The sequence below is a fragment of the Acanthochromis polyacanthus genome, chromosome 15 (assembly GCF_021347895.1).
Source record: "Acanthochromis polyacanthus isolate Apoly-LR-REF ecotype Palm Island chromosome 15, KAUST_Apoly_ChrSc, whole genome shotgun sequence".
Taxonomy (NCBI): Eukaryota; Metazoa; Chordata; class Actinopteri; family Pomacentridae; genus Acanthochromis; species Acanthochromis polyacanthus.
The window spans coordinates 27,672,813-27,696,199 of NC_067127.1; the positions used below are offsets into that span (position 1 = coordinate 27,672,813).

Sequence of the window (23,387 nt, forward strand, 5' to 3'; positions counted from 1 at the left end):
GAGGAAAATTGATGACAAATTGAAGAGACGGATCGTTCGAATTGTATCCAAAGAGCCCAGTGCAACCTCCAAAGAAATTAAAGGTGAACTCCAAGGCCAAGGTACATCAGTGTCAGATCGCACCATTCGTCGTTGTTTGAGCCAAAGTGGACTTCATGGGAGACGACCAAGGAGGACACCACTGCTGAAAAAAACTCATAAAAAAGCGAGAGTGGAATTTGCAAAAATGCATGTTGACAAGCCACAAAGCTTCTGGGAGAATGTCCTTTGGACAGATGAGACCAAACTGGAGCTTTTTGGTAAGGCACATCAACTCTATGTTCATAGACTCAAAAACCAAGCATACGAAGAAAAGAACACTGTCCCTACGGTGAAACATGGAGGAGGCTCAGTAATGTTTTGGGGCTGCTTTGCTGCATCTGGCACAGGGTGTCTTGAAAGTGTGCAAGGTACGATGAAATCTGAAGACTATCAAGGCATTCTGGAGAGAAATGTGCTGCCTAGTGTCAGAAAGCTTGGTCTCAGTCGCAGGTCATGGGTCTTCCAACAGGACAACGATCCAAAACACACAGCCAAAAACACCCAAGAATGGCTGAGAGAAAAGCGTTGGACTATTCTAAAGTGGCCTTCTATGAGCCCAGATCTGAATCCCATTGAACATATGTGGAAGGAGCTGAAACATGCCATTTGGAGAAGACACCCATCAAACCTGAGACAACTGGAGCTGTTTGCTCATGAGGAGTGGGCCAAAATACATGTTGACAGCTGCAGAACGCTCATTGACAAATACAGAAATCGTTTAATTGCAGTGATTGCCTCAAAAGGTTGTGCAACAAAATATTAAGTTATGGGTACCATCATTTTTGTCCAGCCCTATTTCATTAGTTTGTTTTTTTAAATAATTATGTTAATCAACAATTCAAAAGTGATGGCTGATTTTGATTATTTAATTTTCAATAAATTTTTATTTATTGTTACTTTTGTGAGTTTCAAGTGATTTCAGTGAGAATTGTGGGTTTTTCCTTCTTTAACTGAGGGGTACCAACAATTTTGTCCACGTGTGTATGTATGTATGTATGAGTATGTGTATATATATGTGTGTGTGTGTGTGTGTGTGTGTGTGTGTGTGTGTGTACATATGTATGTATATATTTTTCTTTTTTTTACTCATTTGCCTGATATATTTTTGTTATTTTTGCGAAAACGCACTTGTTCCGTATAGCATTTGATGCTTAGCTTCTTTTAGAACTGTGTGTTTCTTAAAATGCTTTTACTTATTTATTTTATTTTACTCTGTTAAGCATCTTGTGCTCCTTTTGGCTGTTGGAAAGCGCTTTATAAATAAAATTTCATTGACTGATTGGTTATTTTTTATTTATTTATTTATTTATTGGTATGTTTTGCATTTATTATCAATGCTGGTGTTTTATTTTGTTATTTATCATTTTTTTCCATCTATATGTATGTTGGGGGGGTTGTTTTATGTGAGATGTTTTTGTATTCGAGGAAAAAACATAACAGGGTTGTACATCCCTTGAAAAGACTGTATGCAACTGCTGAAAACCCCCAAAAATACATGGAAAAAAAACGATGGGACGCATGGTATCAGTGCTGGAGCGACTGTCCCAAAAATTAACTGCATCGCCCACTACTTTTGCCCTTTTCTTGAAAAAAAATCTTATTTTTTGTAAATTCTTTTGAGTTTTAGGTACGCAAGTTAATTTGATTTGTATTTTTACACTTGCATTTTGGGTGAATAAAAAGAAATTTGTGAAGAGAGATGCATGTTTTGTCTATAATCGACAGAGACTTTACTCAGTGTTCAGTGCACACTCCTATGTACACACGTCTTGGTAGATAATCAGTCATGCTTTTCAACCATAGTTTTGTAGTCCTAAACATAGCATGTCATACCAAGGTAGACAGATAAACTACACTACTGCAGCAGATATATTATTGAAGTGTGCTTAATTGACGTGCCTCCATACACTACTCACAAAAATTAATTCAACTTACGAGTGAAATTTTGCAAAAATTTTAAAAAGTTCATGCTACAGTGATGTTATATCATGAAGGACATTTGAGTGGAAGCATACAATAGTGATTTCTTCATCTCAAACTATTTATTGAAACAAAAGCTAACAACAGTGGTGGGTATATCCCAATAAAAAATGTTAATGCCTCATGACAATTTGGACAGAACAGCATGCCTTCCATCACACAAACAAAATATCACTAATCCCATTGTTAAAATACTCCATCAAAGAATTGAAGAAATGTAAAATTATCCAACTTCTCTTCTTTGTTTTTCTTTTACTTCTAAAAATGTATGTGAACTTGTCCCAAACAACTGTTTATGGGAATACTACTTTATATGCAAACACTTTCCTGGATTGTGACTTTTCATTCTTTTTAGCATGAAACTGGTGCCATTTGTTTCATTTCCTATTTGTCTGTCTGGCTGGTCAGTGTTTCTGTTGGGTAACCTTACATTCATACTTTTCACAGGATGAGGAAACAAGTAGCTAGGGTGTTTCGGAGGAAATCACAACTTTTGACTCATTCTGCTTTTTAAAAGGCCCATTTGAGGATCACAACCCCAAACATTTACCGTGAGAGGGTCACTTTTTGAATAAAGCCACTGACATTAACCTGCATTATGGACTGGAAAAATGTTTTACTCCAGACCAAGGGATGTATTAGGTTCCTAACATTGGAGTACTCTACTACAAAATCATAGTTTACACAAAATGAGGAAGTACCATAATTTCTGGACTATTGAGCACACCTGAATATAAGCCGCACCCACTTAAAAAGAAAAAAGTTTTGTACATATATAAGCCGCATCTGACTATAAGCCAAAGGTCTCCACATTGTAACATGAGATATTTACACTGAAAGATTTTATTTAACTTGTAATTAAATACATACTTTCTTCCTGAACAGTGCCTGCAACATGACAGTGAAACACACTGTGTCAGTTCATGCTGCCAACTCCAAGCTTAGCGCGCTAGCACTAAAACTTATCTTTAAGTTTTTTATTGTATTGTATTGTATATCATCTTCAATTTCGCTCTGCCTCCGTTTCCACACCCGTGTCTGCAACACATACACACAGCTGCAGCACTCCTCCTCACGTCACACACACACACACACACACACACACACACACACACACACACACACACACACACACACACACACACACACACACACACACACACACACACACACACACACCATAACCTGCCTAGGTTAAAGGAGAGCAGGTTTGGCCTGCAACAGCTGCATCAAACGCATTTCTTCGTGTTTTCCAAGATGAGGGTATAGGGTTAGGCGGGCATAAGCACAGCAATGTTATTGTTGACATGAACAGACGGGGAACTTAAGCTAGGTTAGCATAACTTCAGCAATGCAACAAATAAATTAAGAATATATCCGCGTTTGATTGGCAAAACTCGGGCCAATGATGATTATTTTTGAAAAGGGCTATTATCGACCGATTTAATCGCCCGGTCAATAAATCTCTCAGGCCCTAATATGTACTACCAGTCAAATGTTTGGACACACATCCTCATTTAATGGTTTTTCTTTATTTTCATGACTATTTTTACATTGTGGATTCTCATTATAAACATCAAAACTATTATGTAATAAACAAAAAAGTGTGAAATAAGTCAAAACATGTTTTATATCTTAGATTCTTCAAAATAGCCACTCTGTGGTTTGATTACTGCTTGGAACACCCTTGGCATACTCTTGATGAGCTTCATGAGGTAGCCATATTTGGAATTTCTTAATTCTGAATCTGCATCATATTCAGATTTTCTTAAGTTGGTAATGTGGGAAAATTTGACAAGTTCCCAATTTGTTACTGTCTGATGACAATGAGGCTTTATACTACTTCCTCTACTATGTTGAAAAATGCAGAAGAAACTGAGCTTGACAGGAAACAGGACCACAGAGCCACAGAGCTATTCCCAGACCAACTCCATCTCTCTCCTCATCTTCTTTAATCTTGTCCATGATTTAGCCTGTAACTGGCAGGTTTGCTGCCCCTTACCCACGTCTCCCTCCCTGGAACCAGAAGTGTCTGCAGCCACTCCTTGAAACTTAACCCTTTAAGCGTCAAAGTCGCAATATTGTGACAAGCAACATTGCTGAACATATCAAGCCATAGCTTCAAATATAGTGCCTCATATAGTTACTACTTTATACCAGGAGATGGTGGACATCTGGAACTTCAATCTGAGCATCATTTGTGGGCGTGTTTTCAATCAAAGTTTTGGAGTTTATAGAGTTTGAAAACCGAGGACACGAGAGTCATAGTCGGAGTGTAACAGAGCGCAAGACAACTCACCATACCGAGAGGTCTGATCAACGCTGACAAAGTACAGCCATGGCCATAAGTTTGGACACAGCATGACTTACTATGTCTGTTTTGATGTCTATTACAGAACATAACTAATATTTTTTGACAGCACCAGTTCAATTAGTCAACAAATCAACAAGGGATATAATATTATCAATAAATTCCAACAATTGGAACAACTTTGTTCCCAAAACATAATATTAGAAGAAAATAACAAAAAAAATGCAGTACTTTCACAACCGAATTTGGTAAGAATAACAAAATGAGACCAAACTCTTTTGATGTTTTTTTTAAATATGAAACTTAATATAGTTCTCAGGAGTTATGTACTGTATTGTAAGTGACAATTTTGTGGTATTTTCTAAGGTTCACAAGCATCATGGTACTTGTGTCCAAACTTATGGCCATGGCTGTACTTTATCAAATAGTGGCTTACTCAGATTCTGAAGAGGAATATTCACCCTCTGATGAAGATGTTCAGTCGTCCAGTGAGACAGAAAGTGACGCTGCGTCTGTGCGTAATGGCAGCGGGTCGGTGCGCCATGACAGTCCAAAAGCAGCACATACTGGAGCCGCTGCTTTGCTTCACAGGGTCCGGGGTGGCAGGAGGAGACGTGGTGGGTGTAGCAGGGGTGGCCAAAACACCGCTAATGGTGAGGGGGATAGCGAGGACGCAAAAAACGTGGCAATAGCGGCAGACAAGCGAAAATGCACTGATATTAACGGTGGAGGCCGCAGTGGCGTTCATGGTCCCGTCGTAACTGACGATGATGATAGCTGGGTTTGCTTGACAGATGTGGAAGAGTATCACAAATGGATCAGACATTTTGATGAGCCTGTTGGGTATCGTGGAGACAGGGATCTGACAAATTCTGAGCCAAACAATGCCATCTTGATCGATAAACATCAATAAAGTTATGTAATCCATATGTCCGCCGCCCGGTCACGTCATAATATGCAAATTAGATTAGTGAATTTACTCCCATCACAAACTCTGGGTCATACTGATGATTTTTCTCATTTACAGTTTGCCTTTATCTCTAACCATTTTCAAGTTACAACCTTTTGAAAAAATGACATCAAAACTGAATATTTTATTGAAAAAACTCTGGCGCCTAAAGGATTAAGCTACAGGGACTGCAGCACAACATAATAGTGACCGCTCTGTTTGAAAAAATAAAATCCCAAGAGGAGAGAAGTGACTTTAGTACTCAAGTGACACGCACCTTGAAGAAACTGCCCTTCCTCTCCTGCTTGCAGGGTTGACTGATATCCCTTGTAGACATGTTGTCTCTGTGGTCTTGTCTGTCTGTCTAGGTCTACTGAAGTGCCTGGGAAAGAAAAAATACATTAGAAATACATATGCAGAAAAAAAGACACAAGACCACTGATGATCAGTCTCCAGGGAGGTTTATGAAGGCAAATCTGTCTCCCACTCACACTTCTCCTTTTCATCCTCCAAACTTTTTCCAAACATCATTAGGGTCCGAGCACCAACGGTGCCGAGGACAGGTGATGCAAGGGAACCGACTGTCCTAGGCACCACGGTGCCTAGGACCCTATTGAAACCTTAGGGTTTTTTCTTTTTATTAGGGTCCAAGCATCGACGGTGCCGAGGACAGGCAGTGCAAGGGAACCGACTGTCCAAGGCACTGCGGTGCCTAGGATCCTATTGAAACCCTATGGTTTATTATTATTAGGGTCCGAGCACCGACGGTGCTGAGGACAGGCTGTGCAAGGGCACCGACTGTCCAAGGCACTGCAGTGTCTAGGACCCAATTGAAACCCTATGGTTTATTATTTTATTTTCTTTGTAGGCCTGGAAAAATGCCTTTTTGGCGGCCTTATCATACCCCAAAACACGTGAAATTTGGCATGCATATCAGGACTGGCGAAAAATTTGATATTTTATGGGAGTTGCATATGTGTGTGGAAAAATGGCTCCATAGCGCCCCCTGCAAAACTGAAAAAGTGGTCATTAGGCCAACTGCCAGGACGTTTCATCTACAGCTACAATATTTGCTGGGCATGTGCAGCACATCAGGACACACGAAAATGTCAATCACTGCCACCCCCTAAACAAAACAGGAAGTCGGCCATCTTGAATTCACTGTAAATTTTTGGAGATTAATAACTCATTCGGGGTAAGTCCGAGAGACCTCACATTCAGCCAGGATATGCAACAGTCCTTCCTGATGAAAAGTTATTAAAATGCTCTTCAACAGTCAAAGGGCGTGGCCCTGACGACTCCCCAAAATATTCATCATTCGCCATGAAACAGGAAGTGGTGTCTAACTCTGCTGAACATGCTCCAATCCGCCTGAAACTTTACATGTATGATCAGGGTCCCGCCCTGACAACATCCGTGTGGTTATGTACATTGACAGTCATACCGCCACCTTGTGGTATCAGGAAGTGCACATTTCTTACACTTTCATGTACTATTTTTACTCAGTTGATCAGATTCACCTCAAATTTGGTGACAGAAGCCTAGAGACGTTCATGACGATTCACAGAGAAAATGGTGACCCGTCATCAAAGGGCGTGGCCATGTCGGCATGGCGAATTTCGTGAAAATTAAATTATTCATATCTCAGCTGAAAATGGTCCAATCTGGACCAAACTTCATATGATGGACACCAGTCAGGGTCTGAACAGATCCACAATCATAAATTTCCCCTGATTGTGGCAAAATGGTGCCATAGCGCCACCTGGAAAATTTCAAACATTTACTACGGCAAGTACATCTCACCTACAGGCATGAAATTTGGTGGGGATATGTAACTCATCAACTCACACAAAAATGTAGTTGACACCCATGCTCAAAATCCAACAGGAAGTCGGCCATTTTGAATTATGTGTCATATTTTCGACGATTTTCGGTCATTTTTACACATTTTCAAAAGCTATATACTCAATCAGGGTAACTCCACCAGAGCTGAAATTTGCCCAGGATGTACAGTAGGCATGGGTGATCCAAAGTTATTGAAATGCTCCGCAAAAGTCTGAGGGCGTGGAAATGGCGACCCCTCGAAATCTACAATTCGCCATGAAACAGGAAATGCTGTGTAACTGTCCTGAACATGCTCCAATCTCCCTCAAACTTTACATGTATGATCACAGTCCTGCCCTGATCACATCCATATGCTGATATACAGTAACAGTCATAGCGCCACCTGCTGGAGACACAGGAAATGCTCTATAAATGGCCACTACATGGTCCAATCTGCCTCAAACTTTACATGTGATCACAGTCCAATTGTGAGCACATCCATAGGCCAATATACACTCTCCGTTGCAGCGCCACCTGGTGGACATACGTGAGTTCACCGACCAGCAAGGATGCGAGAACCCGTCCATCGCTGCTTGCAGCTTTAATTATTATTATTTTACGACATTTTGAATTGCATTTTTGGCAGCCTTATCATACCCCAAAATGCATGAAAGTTGGCATGCACATTAGGACTGGCGAAAAATTTCATATTTCATGGGAGTTGCACATGTGTATGGAAAAATGGCTCCATAGCGCCCCCTGCAAAATCGAAAAAGTGGTCATTAGGCCAACGGCCCGGACATTTCATCTATAGCTACAATATTTGGTGGGTATGTTCAGCACATCAGGACACACGAAAAAGTTCATCACGACCATGCTGTAAACCCAACAGGAAGTCGGCCATCTTGAATTCACTGTAAATTTTTGGAGATTAATAACTCATTGTGGGTCAGTCCGAGAGACCTCGAATTTGGCCAGTACATGCAACACTGCTTCCTGATGAAATGTTCAATTAGTCAGTGCTTTAACCTGACTGGATGCAACCCCACTGGCACGGCAAATGTCAGTTGCTTTTCCCAGAGTTAAGTCTGCTTCTCTGAGAAGTCTGCCTCTGACTTGGTCATTAGTTATGCCACAATCTATTCTGTCACGTACCAAAGAATCGTGTAACTGTCCAAATTCACAGTCTTTGGCTTTATTCTTTAAATCTGGGGGTATAAAAAGTTGCTATTGTCAGTAAGCCATTCCCAGTTCATCATTGAAGCAGCCATGAAGACACGACATCACTTAACGGACGAGCAGCGCCACCTGGCCATAGCACGCCTTCAGGTCGATAGCAGGCAGTCAGATGTTGCTCGTGAACTCATTGTGTCTCAAAGTGTCATCAGCAGACTTGCAGCAAGACACAGAACTACTGGCAGTGTTCGTGACAGACCCAGGAGTGAAGCCTCACAAGTGATGGATCCCAATGATGACCAGTACCTAAGGACCTATGCACTCAGACACATTATACAACTGCCACACAGCTTCAGACCTGTTTACTTGAGTAGATTTGTGAAGAAATGCTACTCTTACTCCATTACACTGGGCTACACTCCACTTGTTGCTTTTTTTAACCACATGAGATACGCTTTATTTTGCTGGAGAGATGCCCCCAGTGGATCTACCACATGACTGTGTTTCACCAATCAGATGCAGCATCAATAACCACGTGACTCCGTTTCGCAAGACGTCGCCCTGCGGTCACATTAGCGGCATAGCGGCACAAATTCTTCACACGTAGCAGACAGAGAATGAAAAAACTGAGGCATTTTCGAGAAATTTGATCTTGCTTCGGAGTCCAACAACATTGCATTAGCATTGATATCTCCGTCTTCTGTTTACTAACACGGGCGAAGTGAAGCGTGACGTCAGGCTTGATAGGTCCGCGTCATACTAGGGGATACAGCATTCACATGCAGTCATACACACGTGGACAAAATTGTTGGTACCCCTCAGTTAAAGAAGGAAAAACCCACAATTCTCACTGAAATCACTTGAAACTCACAAAAGTAACAATAAATAAAAATTTATTGAAAATTAAATAATCAAAACCAGCCATCACTTTTGAATTGTTGATTAACATAATTATTTAAAAAAACAAACTAATGAAATAGGGCTGGACAAAAATGATGGTACCCATAACTTAATATTTTGTTGCACAACCTTTTGAGGCAATCACTGCAATTAAACGATTTCTGTATTTGTCAATGAGCGTTCTGCAGCTGTCAACAGGTATTTTGGCCCACTCCTCATGAGCAAACAGCTCCAGTTGTCTCAGGTTTGATGGGTGTCTTCTCCAAATGGCATGTTTCAGCTCCTTCCACATATGTTCAATGGGATTCAGATCTGGGCTCATAGAAGGCCACTTTAGAATAGTCCAACGCTTTTCTCTCAGCCATTCTTGGGTGTTTTTGGATCGTTGTCCTGTTGGAAGACCCATGACCTGCGACTGAGACCAAGCTTTCTGACACTAGGCAGCACATTTCTCTCCAGAATGCCTTGATAGTCTTCAGATTTCATCGTACCTTGCACACTTTCAAGACACCCTGTGCCAGATGCAGCAAAGCAGCCCCAAAACATTACTGAGCCTCCTCCATGTTTCACCGTAGGGACAGTGTTCTTTTCTTCGTATGCTTGGTTTTTGAGTCTATGAACATAGAGTTGATGTGCCTTACCAAAAAGCTCCAGTTTGGTCTCATCTGTCCAAAGGACATTCTCCCAGAAGCTTTGTGGCTTGTCAACATGCATTTTTGCAAATTCCACTCTCGCTTTTTTATGAGTTTTTTTCAGCAGTGGTGTCCTCCTTGGTCGTCTCCCATGAAGTCCACTTTGGCTCAAACAACGACGAATGGTGCGATCTGACACTGATGTACCTTGGCCTTGGAGTTCACCTTTAATTTCTTTGGAGGTTGCACTGGGCTCTTTGGATACAATTCGAACGATCCGTCTCTTCAATTTGTCATCAATTTTCCTCTTGCGGCCACGTCCAGGGAGGTTGGCTACTGTCCCGTGGGTCTTGAACTTCTGAATAATATGAGCCACTGTTGTCACAGGAACTTCAAGCTGTTTAGAGATGGTCTTATAGCCTTCACCTTTAAGATGTTTGTCTATAATTTTTTTTCGGATGTCCTGGGACAATTCTCTCCTTCGCTTTCTGTTGTCCATGTTCAGTGTGGTACACACCTTTTCACCAAACAGCAGGGTGACTACTTGTCTCCCTTTAAATAGGCAGACTGACTGATTATGAGTTTGGAAACACCTGTGATGTCAATTAAATGACACACCTGAGTTAATCATGTCACTCTGGTCAAATAGTTTTCAATCTTTTATAGAGGTACCATCATTTTTGTCCAGGCCTGTTTCATTAGTTTGTTTTTTTAATAATTATGTTAATCAACAATTCAAAAGTAATGGCTGTTTTTGATTATTTAATTTTCAATAAATTTTTATTTATTGTTACTTTTGTGAGTTTCAGGTGATTTCAGTGAGAATTGTGGGTTTTTCCTTCTTTAACTGAGGGGTACCAACAATTTTGTCCACGTGTGTAGACTCTGACATGCAGTATAGCTTGTCACTGGAAGTATTTTGCACTGTTCAAACATACAAATGTTACCTTACTACAGGTATTTGTTTCAAAAGCTTTATGTTGTGAAAAACTGAGATTTGGAAATTTTTTGGGGGGGTTGTGCCTTGTCATTTTGTAAAGATGTTTATTTTTGCAATTTTTTTATTATTTGGAAATACCAGAATTTGCACATTATTTTCCATTTTTGTCTGATCTCATAATTTCTAAAAAAAAAAAAAATCCGACATTACAATCAAACAGTTACTCAGTACTTGAGTAGTCTTTTCACCAAATACTTTTTTACTCTTGAGTAATTTGTTTGGATGACTACTTATTATTTCTACTTCAGTGATATTATTTTGAAGTAATATTACTCTTACTTAAGTACAGTTTTTGGCTACTCTACCCACCTCTGATCTTACTTCTGATGTGTCTCAATGCAATATGCCTAGGTGACAGTGAGTAACAAGAACAAAATTAGGACACTGCAACTAAAGCAACTAAATGAAACTCGGCTAATTATTCATTTTATTCATCAAACCTGTGTTTTCCTTACTATTACATGTGAAATGTCAGAGTGTCTGGGAAAACAAACACAGAAACAAAAAAAGAACCAGAGAGTTTGTCCCTTTGATCCAGGAGACTCACATATGACACAGGTCCACTGAAGCAATAGCAAAAACTCCAGTAATGTAAATCCCAGATTACACATTACATTTTAATTTCACTTCTCTTGAAATGACCCAAGGTTGACAAAGTCTACATTTTGCCTTGGTTGATGACAGTGGCTGAAGCATGTCAACAAGTTTAGATAAACCACAAAGACACGTTTGATCTGCATCATGAAGATGCATGTGACCAGCACCATTACTAAAGTTACCTGTAGTTACTGTCAGTCCAAAACCAATCAGTGCAGGCTCCCATTAAACCTTAAAACAGTGAACCCTCGTTTATCTCGGGGCTTACGTTCCAAAAAGAACCCACGATAGGTGAAATCCGTGAAGTAGTCAGCTTTATTTTTTACAGTTATTATACAATACTGCACCTGGCTGAGTGCTGCAGCTGCAGCCAGGTGGATGCCGCGGCCTCCTCAGAGAGCGGGCCCGGCTGAATCAATTGGAGCAGTCGGGGGTGGGGAAGGCTCGCGGCGGAGCTCTTCTCCTGGGGAGCGCGGCTGCGGTGGCCAGAGACGGCTGGGGACCACGTCCACTGTCCGGTTGACGGTGGGGGAAAATAATACGGTTGCTCCGTCGGCTCCGTCGTTCAGGGTGTCTCACTACATGGAGACCAAGGAGAGAAATGATCCAGCGCTCCACAGCAGGCGGCGCTGACCTGTATGGCAGAGGAGACGAGGCGCGGAGACTGTTCACGTTGGTCAGTCCCTTAGCCAATCAGGGTGCAGAACACAATGCACTGTTTAAAAAAAACAGTAAAAAACTTAAAAAACTGCACTAAAAAAATCCGTGAAACAGCGAAGCCGCGAAAGGTGAACTGTGTTATAGCGAGGGTTCACTGTACATGAAACACCCTGTAATGACCTCTGCTTTTGTTTCAATAAGAAAACAGCAGAGGTTTATCGGAAAAGAGGTACTTTAAAAAAAACATTTGCACTATGTCAACAGTGTCAGTCAGAGACAACCGCTCATCTCTACCGCTTCAGCATCTTTTGTGATAATTGCGAGGACCACAGTATATTTGACAGTGATATACAGATTGTTTACAAATTTTATCGCGTTTCCTATTAGTTTTTCAGCCATGTCAAGATTAGTGTCTTTGTCTTTCAAATCTCAATTTTCTCTGATTTCTCTGAATCCCCAAACCTGCTGGTGTGAAATTTATCAGAGTAAAAATCTGTTTAAAATACTACTAATAATAATAATTAATAAATAAAACTATACATCTGTGACATTCCATTCAGTCTGCATCATATCCTGTAAAAGAAAAAATGAATGCTACTCTTTCTTAACACAACTGTGAAGCCATGACTGACTCAATAAGGAAGCATGGCTGCTACTATGGAAACAGTGCACTGATGCCACAATCCTACATTACTGTATCTATTGATGCAAGTTTCACAATTCAGGTTGCTTACTTTACAATAACACACCTCTGCTGTGTATCTTTTATCTGCCCCTTTCCTTATAACTGTGACACTGCACCTGAGTAAATACAGTTAGCAAGACGTTCAAAAGAAGGTGTTGAAACAACAAACCACACAGCCAGATCAGAGTACACTTCTTGAATTCCTGACCTGTGATTCATGTCTGAGGTAGACAACAGCACTATCTGCTTTGGTCCCAACACTGAGCACTAAGAACATTAGCAGATTTCTGGGTAGATTGGAAAACCAGGGTTTTGGCCAGTACCACGAAACACTTTGGCTTTTTCATACTTCTCCCATTAAAAAAAGGGGGAGGGGGGGGGGGGGGCAGACAGGAGATGGATGGTATGATGTTAGAGGCTGGTGATGATGGTAAGGGTTACAGTTAAATAATTCCACAAATGCCTGGCAGCAACTTCTAAACAGCAGTCTTATTATCATGCGAACAATAGGTGATACACCAAGCTGTGAGCTGGAAAGATTCAGAGGACAAAAGGAAACTAAGTATTGAGCAACCCGTGGATTTCAAAGCTGAACTGAAATATCTCACGGTTCGCATATCAACAATCATGGTGGGCTATGAGTTTTGGGGTTAAGCTCAAATACTTTCCTTGACATGATGATTTAAACCTCATTACTTTGATTACTGTAGGCAAATCCTCCATTATCAACATTAATGCTAAGACATTTGTTAACTCTAATTTATTCTCAAAAATATGGGTCGTAATATCCCTGTCAACAGCATTTTATAACTGGCTCTTACACAAGACTCATTTTAATCACATCTCATAATATAGAGTCAACATGGGTTCTGTCTGAACACTTGTGATTTTTTTAACTACAAGAAGCGATGAGTCAATATGTTTCCAGACTGTGAATGTTCAAAAAAATTATAAAACACCTAAAAATATATTCAATATACTTAATTAATCAATTAGTTATGGACTAATAAATCATTCACTCACTTTTTTTGATAGCTGATCAACTAGTTTGAGTGATTAATAAAAGAAAAACTATCTAAATTTTCTGATTGCAGCTTCTTAAAAGTGAATCTTTTCTGGTTTCCGTCTGAAAGGGAACATCTTTAGGTTTAGGACAAAACAAGACCAAATAACTAATTACTGATGAAAGACAATAACCACCAGACTCATCGACAATCAAAGTAATAGTTTGTTACAGTTCTAGTAGACAATACAGTATAGTATACTAGAGACCAAACTCAATTAATAAATCTAATAACAATGCTTAAGCTTAGGTACTGTCCACTGACTGGACTGTACACAAACAAATAATTAACTTTCAGAAAGTACCGAGTATCACTATATCAGTGATGCTCGGCTGCTCAACTTCATTGAAATCTATAAATTCTTTACACAGGAATCAGGATGCTATTTGTGTTATAATATTTATTTTTAATTATATAATATTTATAAAACTTAAATCGCACCTTACGTTCTCTGTTACTTTACCAAATGCAATATATTTTCTTAAAGTTTTTGGCGTAGAATCCGTGCAGTGGCTTTGATTTGGACTTAAACCGTGACGTGGGCGACAGGTGGGGAGAAGTTGTATAACACGTCCCGCTGGATTCCTCCAACATAATACTGCTTCACTACCGACGGTAGCGACAGTAAAGTCTGTCTCAGGCTTTTCTCATGAGACGCAGCTGTATTTGACGCTCGGAAGTTAATTCAAGGTGACAAAAACACAGTTTGCACACAAAAGGACAGTTAGCTTAACTTTAAAGGCACTTACCTACTGCAGCAGAGTGCGTTATTCCAGCTTGGAAGAAGAAAAGTCTACAGCTCCGATCAGTTGCTTACCGTGGAACACCATTATAGATCCGAGTCCAGGTTTCTGTCGGCTGTTAGAAGTTTTAACAGTTAATAAAAACTTCGTATGGTCTGCTGAGGTCAGCAAGTGGTCAGAAATGGTCGCTTACCGGCTCTCTCCATCGTCTGAAACTTTCGTCCGAGGAGCTTCGAAAGCCGATCCTGTATGTGTGGAAAGCACCGCATCTGGAGAGAGCTCAGCAGCCTTTCAAAATAAAACATTATTATTATTATTATTATTATTATTATTATTATTAATAGTGCACCGGACTCTCTTTATGTTTAAAAAATATGATATTGAATGTACTTGTTGTTGTTGTTGTTGTTGTGCGACAATATCAGGTTTTAAAAGCGTAAAAAGAGAGCCAAGTGTGTTAAGACAGTGTTGAAGAAAGGTTAACATAGTATTATTTTCTTGTAAGGTTCAAAGGAGATTACAGTTTTTGAAATTTAGAAAAGGCTGTCAGATAAAAGCATGTCTTCATGGATTCCACTGTATAAATAACTTCCGCATTCTAAGCTTGCAACAAATGTTGTTAGAGCATCAGTTCAAAATGCTTAATGACCCGGCGTGTTTACTGGAAACTTTTCACTGAATTTCAAGAAAATTTGTTGCTATTTAGCTCTGTATTACACTGAAGTTCCTGAGAAAGTCTTATGGAGTTTTGCTACCAACTACAAGGGAAATAGAGAAAATGCTCTCCGTGTAAATAAGTTTTTAAGACAAATAACAGGAGTTTTCTTGAAAGACTAAAAGCGGCTCTTGAGATTTATTCTGCATGATGATTGGAGTGCATTCTTTCAGATATTCTTTCCGCATGTTAAAAGTTTCAGTCAACCTGATTTCCTTGCAGATCATTCCAGAGCCTCATGTCCCAGACTGCAAAGCAGGGCTGAACAACTTTGGGTAAAAATATCTAGTTGTGATTTTTCTGATAGATTTAGCTACTTGATTTATGATGTAATTGTTTAAAGTCAGTCTTCAGTTTTATACTTATTTTGCAATAGATTTAAAAAATGTGGCTGAGCATTACCACGAGATACCATCAGAAGTGAGGCTGTCACACAAGAAGGATGTTGTGGATTTTTTTAACCATTGACAACATTTACAGTTTAAACTCTGAGCAACATGCACATCCTAATTCTAATTCTACTGAATTTCCCTTCGGGGATGAAGAAAGTCATTCTGATTCTGATTCTGATTCTAAAGCACAGCCTTTGAGATTAGCTAATTGTATTGTTTTGAATCACAATTTCGATTTGAAATTGACAGTTCCGCCCTACTGCAAACACTCCGTTCCATTTCAGCCAGGAGCCTGGAACAGATAAAATTGTCTAATGCTTACCTGTGTAAGTAGTAGTAAGACAGCAGAGATATGGCTGGAAGACAGGTCATGAAGGGCTTTAAAGATAATCAGTGAAATCTAATTCAGCACCAAAACATAATGTGCTGTTTGTTTTATATCTGATTACCTGTACAAGGGAAGACAATTATAAGATAATTGTCTTTACCAGGCGGAAATATATGATTTATATGTTTCCCAGCTTAATCTCAAATTCTGCCTGATTATGACGTATCTGAGCTGCAGCCCATCTTTCATAATGATAATTCTAGTGAGAAAATCCAAGCTTTTACTTTGAAGACAAAGCACCACTACTTCTGCGTGTATTCTTCTTGACTGAGGAGATTGACACTGCCCCCCCCCCCCCACCACACACACACACAGTCTCTCTCTCTCTCACACACACACACACACACACACACACACACACAGTCTCTCTCTCTCTCTCACACACACACACACACACACACACACACACACACACACACACACACACACACACACACACACACACACACACACACACCCCTCACCCCACAGCTTGCAGAGGAGCAAAAACAAACTCTGCATTAACTTTCACATCACGTGCCCTCACTGGGAAAATCTTCCAGGTCCCTCAACACAGCTCGTGCCTTTATCTCCAGTTCACTGCAAGGAAAACACTGAGGTTGGTTTTGGAAAAAGGACCCAACAAAGGCTGTCATGTCATTAAACGGGCAGCAACATGCTATTTCTGACTACAGTAAGACAAAGCGACAATGTGAAAAATGCATTGCATTTCTATCACTGAAATGACTGGAGGAGGGGAAATGTGCTGTATAGCATGAATCACACAGCCAAATATCATGATTCATCACATTGTTTTAAAATTACTGTTCAGCACCTATTTTTGTGATTAGCATAACGTTCACTATTCAGATTTCTTTTAAAAGCAACATTTATTATTAGAAATGGAAAGAGGAACAAAAACACAGTACTTTACAGTAATGTGTCTGTGGGAGAAAAAAATAGACCAAGTGTTTCCCAGCAGGACTTTCGATTTTGAAGAGAGAATCAACAATTTACATGTCACCTGTCCATCCATCCACCCATTCTCTACACACCGCTTTATCTTCGCTAGGGTGTTGGAGTCTATCCCAGCTGACTCGGGCAAAGGCAGGGGACACCCTGGACAGGTCGCCAGTCTGTCGCAGGGCTACATATATAGACAATCACATTCACACCTGTGGGCAAGTCATCAATTTACCTCAGCATATTTTTTGACTGTGGGAGGAAGCCAGAGTGCCCGGGGAAAACCCACGCATGCACAGGGAGAACATGCAAACTCCATGCAGGAAGATCCCAAGCCCAAGCCGGGATTGGAACCAGGGATCTTCTTGCTGCAAGGCGAAAGTGCTAACCACTACTCTACTACACTGTGCAGCCCTGTGTCACCTGTCGTATGGCAAAATGTTGTAGTTGTGTTTGTGTGGGAAATAACAAATTGTGATTCATGCACACACAGCAGCTACTTATCATGAAGCCACAGATGACAGATAATGTTTAAGTGACTGTATCACTCGGTCCTTGCACAGCCCTAAAAGACATATTTAGACACACAGACACTTAATGTCCAAAAGTCTCACTCTTAATAATCCAACAGTTTCAATGTTTGCTGTTACATACCAGTTAAAGATTAGTGGCAATGACAAACATATATATATATATATATATAAGGAGACCACCAGGAGAGAGATATCACAGTGGCTCAAGTCCACATAATATACCTAAACATTATTAAAAGCAAGTTTTGACTTGAAGACCAAAGGAGACCAAGGAGTGCTGACTGTCATGGATTTTTCATATCTCCACCCAACATTTACGGAGCACTAGAATACTGAGAAACACAAACATTCCTGACATGACAAAAAGCAGAAGGTCACATCATGGTTAGGAACCTGGCTGTTCAAGTCTGAACAAACTGGTGAAGTCCATGAAGTCCAGAAGGCGGCAAACAGTGAGATATTCTGACATTCATCTTTCATTTAACACTTTACTTAGCAGACAACATTTTTGAATTATAAAGTGTTTTCACTAGTTATATATCAATTTTGGATTCCACTATATAAGTAACTGCTGTATTATAAGCTTGCAATATGTTGTTTTGAGCATCAGTTGATAACGGTCTATTTAATGATCCTGTGTGTTGCAATTTGCGGAAAACTTTTCACCAAACTTCATGAAAATTCATTGCAATTTAGCTCTGTGTTACACTGGAGTTTCTGAGAAAGTCTTACAGAGGTTTGTTACTAACTATAGGGAAATACAGAAAATGCTCTCAGTACATCTAAGTTTTTAAGACAAGTAATAATATTGATTAGTTCAGTTAAAAAATAAACTACATTTCTGAGAAAAAGAATTTTAGCTGGTTGGGGTGCATTACGTTCAGCTGCAACTCATTAACCACGCCCGACGTGTATGTCAGCGGGGTTACTGCATTCGCTTTGGTATCTGGCTGGCTGGGTATGTGTGTGTGTGTGTGTGTGTGTGTGTGTGTGTGTGTGTGTGTGTGTGTGTGTGTGTGTGTGTGTGTCCGTTCATTGGCGTGGTTCTGCCATCTACTGAGGGCTGGTCTAGTTTTGATATAATGATCAGGAAATACAAGCAGTTGAACTTCTGCAATTTTCCACTAACCAGACACCAGTTTATGAATTATGTTTCACTTCCCTAATGCAGAATTAGAATTTCTGAATTAAAACCTCAAATGTAGCAAGTGGTTACATCTGAATTGCAGCAACTAACATTTGTTCCATTATTCTTTTAATTTGTGCCCAACTTTCTTGAAAAGAACCTCATAATTTACAGCGGTATACTGTAAATTACTATATTTGGGGAAATTGTAGTTCAGATTATTGCAGATTAACCAAGAACATCATAATGACATGTTATACATTAGTTAGACAAACAGAATCTATTACAGCAACTGTTGAAAACAAGCCTGTCAATACCTCAGAAATGACTAAATATATCAAGCTATATATTTTATTTAAGCTATGCTAAAATGGTGCAAAACATGAAATAGCATAGTTGACTGAAACTACCTATTGCATAACTTAAATGATTAACAAATACTGTAACCTCAGGGCTGCATAGTGGCGTAGTGGATAGCACTTTCGCCTTGCAGCAAGAAGATCCCTGGTTCAAATCCCAGTCTGACCCTGGGATCTTTCTGAATGGAGTTTGCATGTTCTCCCTGTGCATGCGTGGGTTTTCTCCGGGTACTTCGGCTTCCTCCCACAGTCCAAAAACATGCTGAGGTTAATTGATTATTCTAAATTGCCCGTGGGTGTGAGTGTGATTGTGTGTCTGTATATGTAGCCCTGCGACAGACTGGCGACCTGCCCAGGGTGTCCCCTGCCTTCGCCCGAGTCAGCTGGGATAGGCTCCAGCACCCCCCGCAATCCTAGTGAGGATAAAGCGGTGTATAGAGAATGGACACAGCAAACAGGTCACCATTTCCAGAGTAACGCATCTTAAAGCCATCACTCAATTATAATTAAGAGCAGTCTGCATATTCTTGGCACATCTCTTGCTTTTGAAATCATGTCAGACATAATGGAAGAGGCCATGTGTAGGGTAATGACTAGGACATAGTTCTGTTTTTTTCACCTGATTTTTTTTTTAGTCAACTGCACAATGGCACATTTGGAAAAATGAAGGAGACAGAAATTGGCATCTTAATATTGAATCTAGTAGAAATTGTGTTACTTGATGGTACTTCTACATTTCTGAGGTGGAAGCTGACATGAATAGTAAAAATTCTTCTTAACAAGGGAGATCTGAAACAGTCAACCAAAAGAAGCCCAAACTTCAAAGCAGTCACCTCCTACAAGATCATCTGTGAAGTTAAAGCTGCATTTGGCCATACAGTGCTGGTGTACAAGATGTGAAACAACACACTGGAAAGAAACCATACAGTGGTTTTAATCTTAAGCCCTTTTAAAATGTGCAACATGTAACATTGCTGCTTCATTAGTCTGTTGAAATGACAGTGTGTTGTCATTCAGACACATGCCACTTTTACATTAATGTTCCTTATGACATTAAGCATTCCTTCATTCAGACATTTCCATTACAGTCATGGAGAGAGACCTAGTATTGTTGAGAGATATAGTATGTGTGTGAAATATCTGTCTTTCACTCAAGATTGGACAACACAAGTGATTCTGCTTCTTCTTCTTCTTCTTTTCCTTTCGGCTTTTCCCTTCAGGGGTTACCACAGCAAATCAATTGCCTCCATCTAACCCTGTCTGCTGTATCCTCTTCTCTCACACCAACTACCTTCATGTCCTCTTTAACCACATCCATAAACCTCCTCTTTGGTCTTCCTCTAGGCCTCCTGCCTGGCAGTGGGAAACTCAGCATCCTTCTACCAATATATTCACTCTCTCTCCTCTGGACATGTGATGTGTTTTACATAATATTGTACAAATATACAAAAGGCCAAGTCTAAACAGCAGCTTCTCAATTCGTCCAAATAAATAATAGCCTAATATATTTGCTATTTTCTAAACACTGAAACCACTACAATCAACTGGAATACATTAATTATTAGTGGGTCTCATCATTCTGACATTTTCTGTCTTCACTGCAGTGAAGTTCTATTTTTTAATCGACATTTGAGGTTGTTATAGAAGAGAAATTGTAAAGCAGAGCGAATAAGAAATGTTTTATGATTTTGACAGCTAACTGTGCATTACTCTCTATGCAATGTTTTTGCAACAATAGTACTGAAATGTGTGAAAAGGTGTCTCCCAAAACTATGAGTATGTCGCTTATATGTGCCTTTCTATTCATGTGCATGCATTTCAGATTTGTACTGTTAAAACAAGTCTGACTTATTAAGATTACAATCACAACTCTTACAGCAAAGAGTCCCATTCATACATGAAGCCGACCCTTTCAGATGCTGTCAAATCAATGGAAAGGTGTGCATGGCTGAAAAGGGAACATTTGCACTTTGGATGAAGAAAAGTAACAGAAATGTATAGTGTGCAGATATCTTTATATTACTATCATGCCAGTCTTTCCATGCACACTGTGTTTTTAGCAAATATCTTAACTTTGAATAGAAACCCTTTGTGTTCAGTATCTTGGGACAACTAGTAAGTGAGATGAACATCAGTTTGTGCAGCTTTGGTTAAAACTGTCTGTTTCCAGAGAATGTGGATTGTCTACAGGAGGTTTCCAGTAGCGACGGCCAGTCCCTCCCTGTCTGAAGGGAGCAAACCGCAGCCATCTCTTCACCACGTCAGCGTACTGGTGATGGGTGGCCTCCTTCCCCACTGGTGTTCGCTTCAGAGCACCTGAGATTTAGAGCAGAAACTTTAGATTACTGCAGTGTTACCAACAATATGATAAGGTAAGTTAAAACCTAGGAGAAAACTCATTTAAACATAAATCAAGGTTTGAAATGAAGTGTTAGAAAAAGGCAAGATCTGCACACTGCTCCCACTGTTTTATTTTTTTTTAAATTTCTGGCCAACATTTTGATGGAGACAATCTTTTCAAATATTTTCATATCTCACATTATATACAGGAATGTGAAAATTATGTACATCCCATTGAACTTACAGACTTTTTCACCATTTTAACTAGCAACAGGACTGAAGTTGTCTTTGCCAGTGAAGTGTGTGCGAAGATCTAAAGTGCTCTAAGGTCTTAAGATGAAAGCATGTGGATACCTGTATGTCTGGGAAGGTATTTAAAAGGTCTGCAAACTAGAGACCCTCTTGCAATGGGATCACACCATTTTACAAGTTTTCATTGTAACTAGAGATAGACTAATTATCATGGCCAATATTAGGCATTTTTCCAATAATCTGTATTTTTAATGTCCGATTATTGGTAAATCAGATGTGTACTTCAAGTCTGATCCAGGTACCTCTCTCTGTCTGTAGTCACTCTGTGGTCTCAGAAATGTCTCTCAAGTTGAGACTGAAAAAGTGAACAAGAAACTGTTGCCACAGACCAGGAAATTAGCTACTATTACAAGAGCTAAGGCTAAGCTAACAGCTGGCTGCTCAGTTAGAAAGCAGCCACAAAATGTCCTGAAACAGGTGTGGAAATAATTAACAATTAATAATTAATCAATAATTAATAGTGGGCAAAAATCCAATTGCCTGACAGGGCAGTGAAAGACTGAAAAAACATAGAGAACAGCATATGCAGGAGACAAACCAATTATTCTCAGTTGATCCCACATAAAGACAAGAGAGTTTTAATGTAATCACTACTGTGGTAATTAGTCTTTCCTTATCACCAATAATTGGCATCTGTATCTGGTCTTAAAAACCCATATCAGTCGATCTCTAATTTTACCCCTTGTCATACTACAATGTAGTCATTACTACATTATTACATGAGTAGTCAGTACTTATAGTTTAAACCACAACTGTTTGTATTTTGAGCTCAATTGCATACATGTACACATTTGTGAATCTTGCACACTTGTGACACTATCATACTGACATAAACACAAACACATGCCAAAGTACCCAGAACTACTTCTACTTTCTGTGATGTCTCAATGCAGGAGAGCCGCTACTCAGGACAAGACTAGGCAGTCCACTTGTATCTGACAACCAAGACTGTGGTGGATGGGCTATGTTAATTAGGGTCCGAGCACTGAATGACAGGCGGTGCAAGGGCACCGACTGTCCAAGGCACCGGCGGTGCCTAGGATCCTATTGAAACCCGAGGGTTTATTATTATTATTAGGGTCCGAGCACCGAGGGTGCGAAGGACAGGCGGTGCAAGGGCACCGACTGTCCAAGGCACTAGCGGTGCCCAGGACCCTATTGAAACCCTAGGGTTTATTATTAGGGTCCGAGCAACGAGTCCGTGTCTCCTTCTAGAGAATTCAAATGCTCGCCGTGACTATTAACAGTTTCTTAAAGCCCATGTAGCTTGTCATTCACTTGGCCAAAAGATTTCTTCAACTCAGCAAGCAATGAGGTCTTGAGGTCTGCGAGCGAGTCTGTTAAATCAGCTTTGCTAATGCTGCTCGTACCAGCAACAGGCTCCTGCTTGGTTTTGTCGCTTGACTTTGCCGTTTTTGGTGGCATAATGACACAAAATACCATCAGTTAGAAAAAGAGACAATTAAAGAACAAGCGCCCAAACGTAAAAGAAATTTAAAAAAAATAGATGGGTATAGTTAGAATTAAGGGTTGCGGAAGCTGCAGGAGAACGTGACCTACTCCATCTTAAACCGGAAGCCCCTCTACAATAATAATTTTTAATAATAATTTTAATAATAATTTTTGTCAGTTAAATGAAACAACGATTTCCAACCTGATGACCAATTGGGTATGCTTT

The 23,387-nt window shown here is 39.9% G+C and overlaps 1 protein-coding gene across 6 annotated transcripts in view; it reads right to left on the bottom strand.

The window, feature by feature from the left end:
* The window catches only part of LOC110970682 (ras and Rab interactor 2-like), a 153,980-nt gene that overhangs the window by 74,452 nt on the left and 56,141 nt on the right, over positions 1-23,387 (bottom strand). For 3 of the 6 annotated variants that reach the window (XM_051959585.1, XM_051959580.1, XM_051959582.1), the window contains 4 exons: positions 16,562-21,373; positions 14,796-14,890; positions 14,609-14,717; positions 5,599-5,703 (listed from right to left, as the gene is read on the bottom strand). In XM_051959585.1, the coding sequence (XP_051815545.1) occupies positions 5,599-5,658 (60 nt within the window). In that variant the 5' untranslated portion in view covers positions 5,659-5,703; positions 14,609-14,717; positions 14,796-14,890; positions 16,562-21,373. Of the gene's footprint in view, positions 1-5,598; positions 5,704-11,797; positions 12,085-14,608; positions 14,718-14,795; positions 14,891-16,561; positions 21,374-23,387 lie in introns of all 6 variants that reach the window. The other 3 variants (XM_051959583.1, XM_051959584.1, XM_051959581.1) reach the window with 3 other exon arrangements.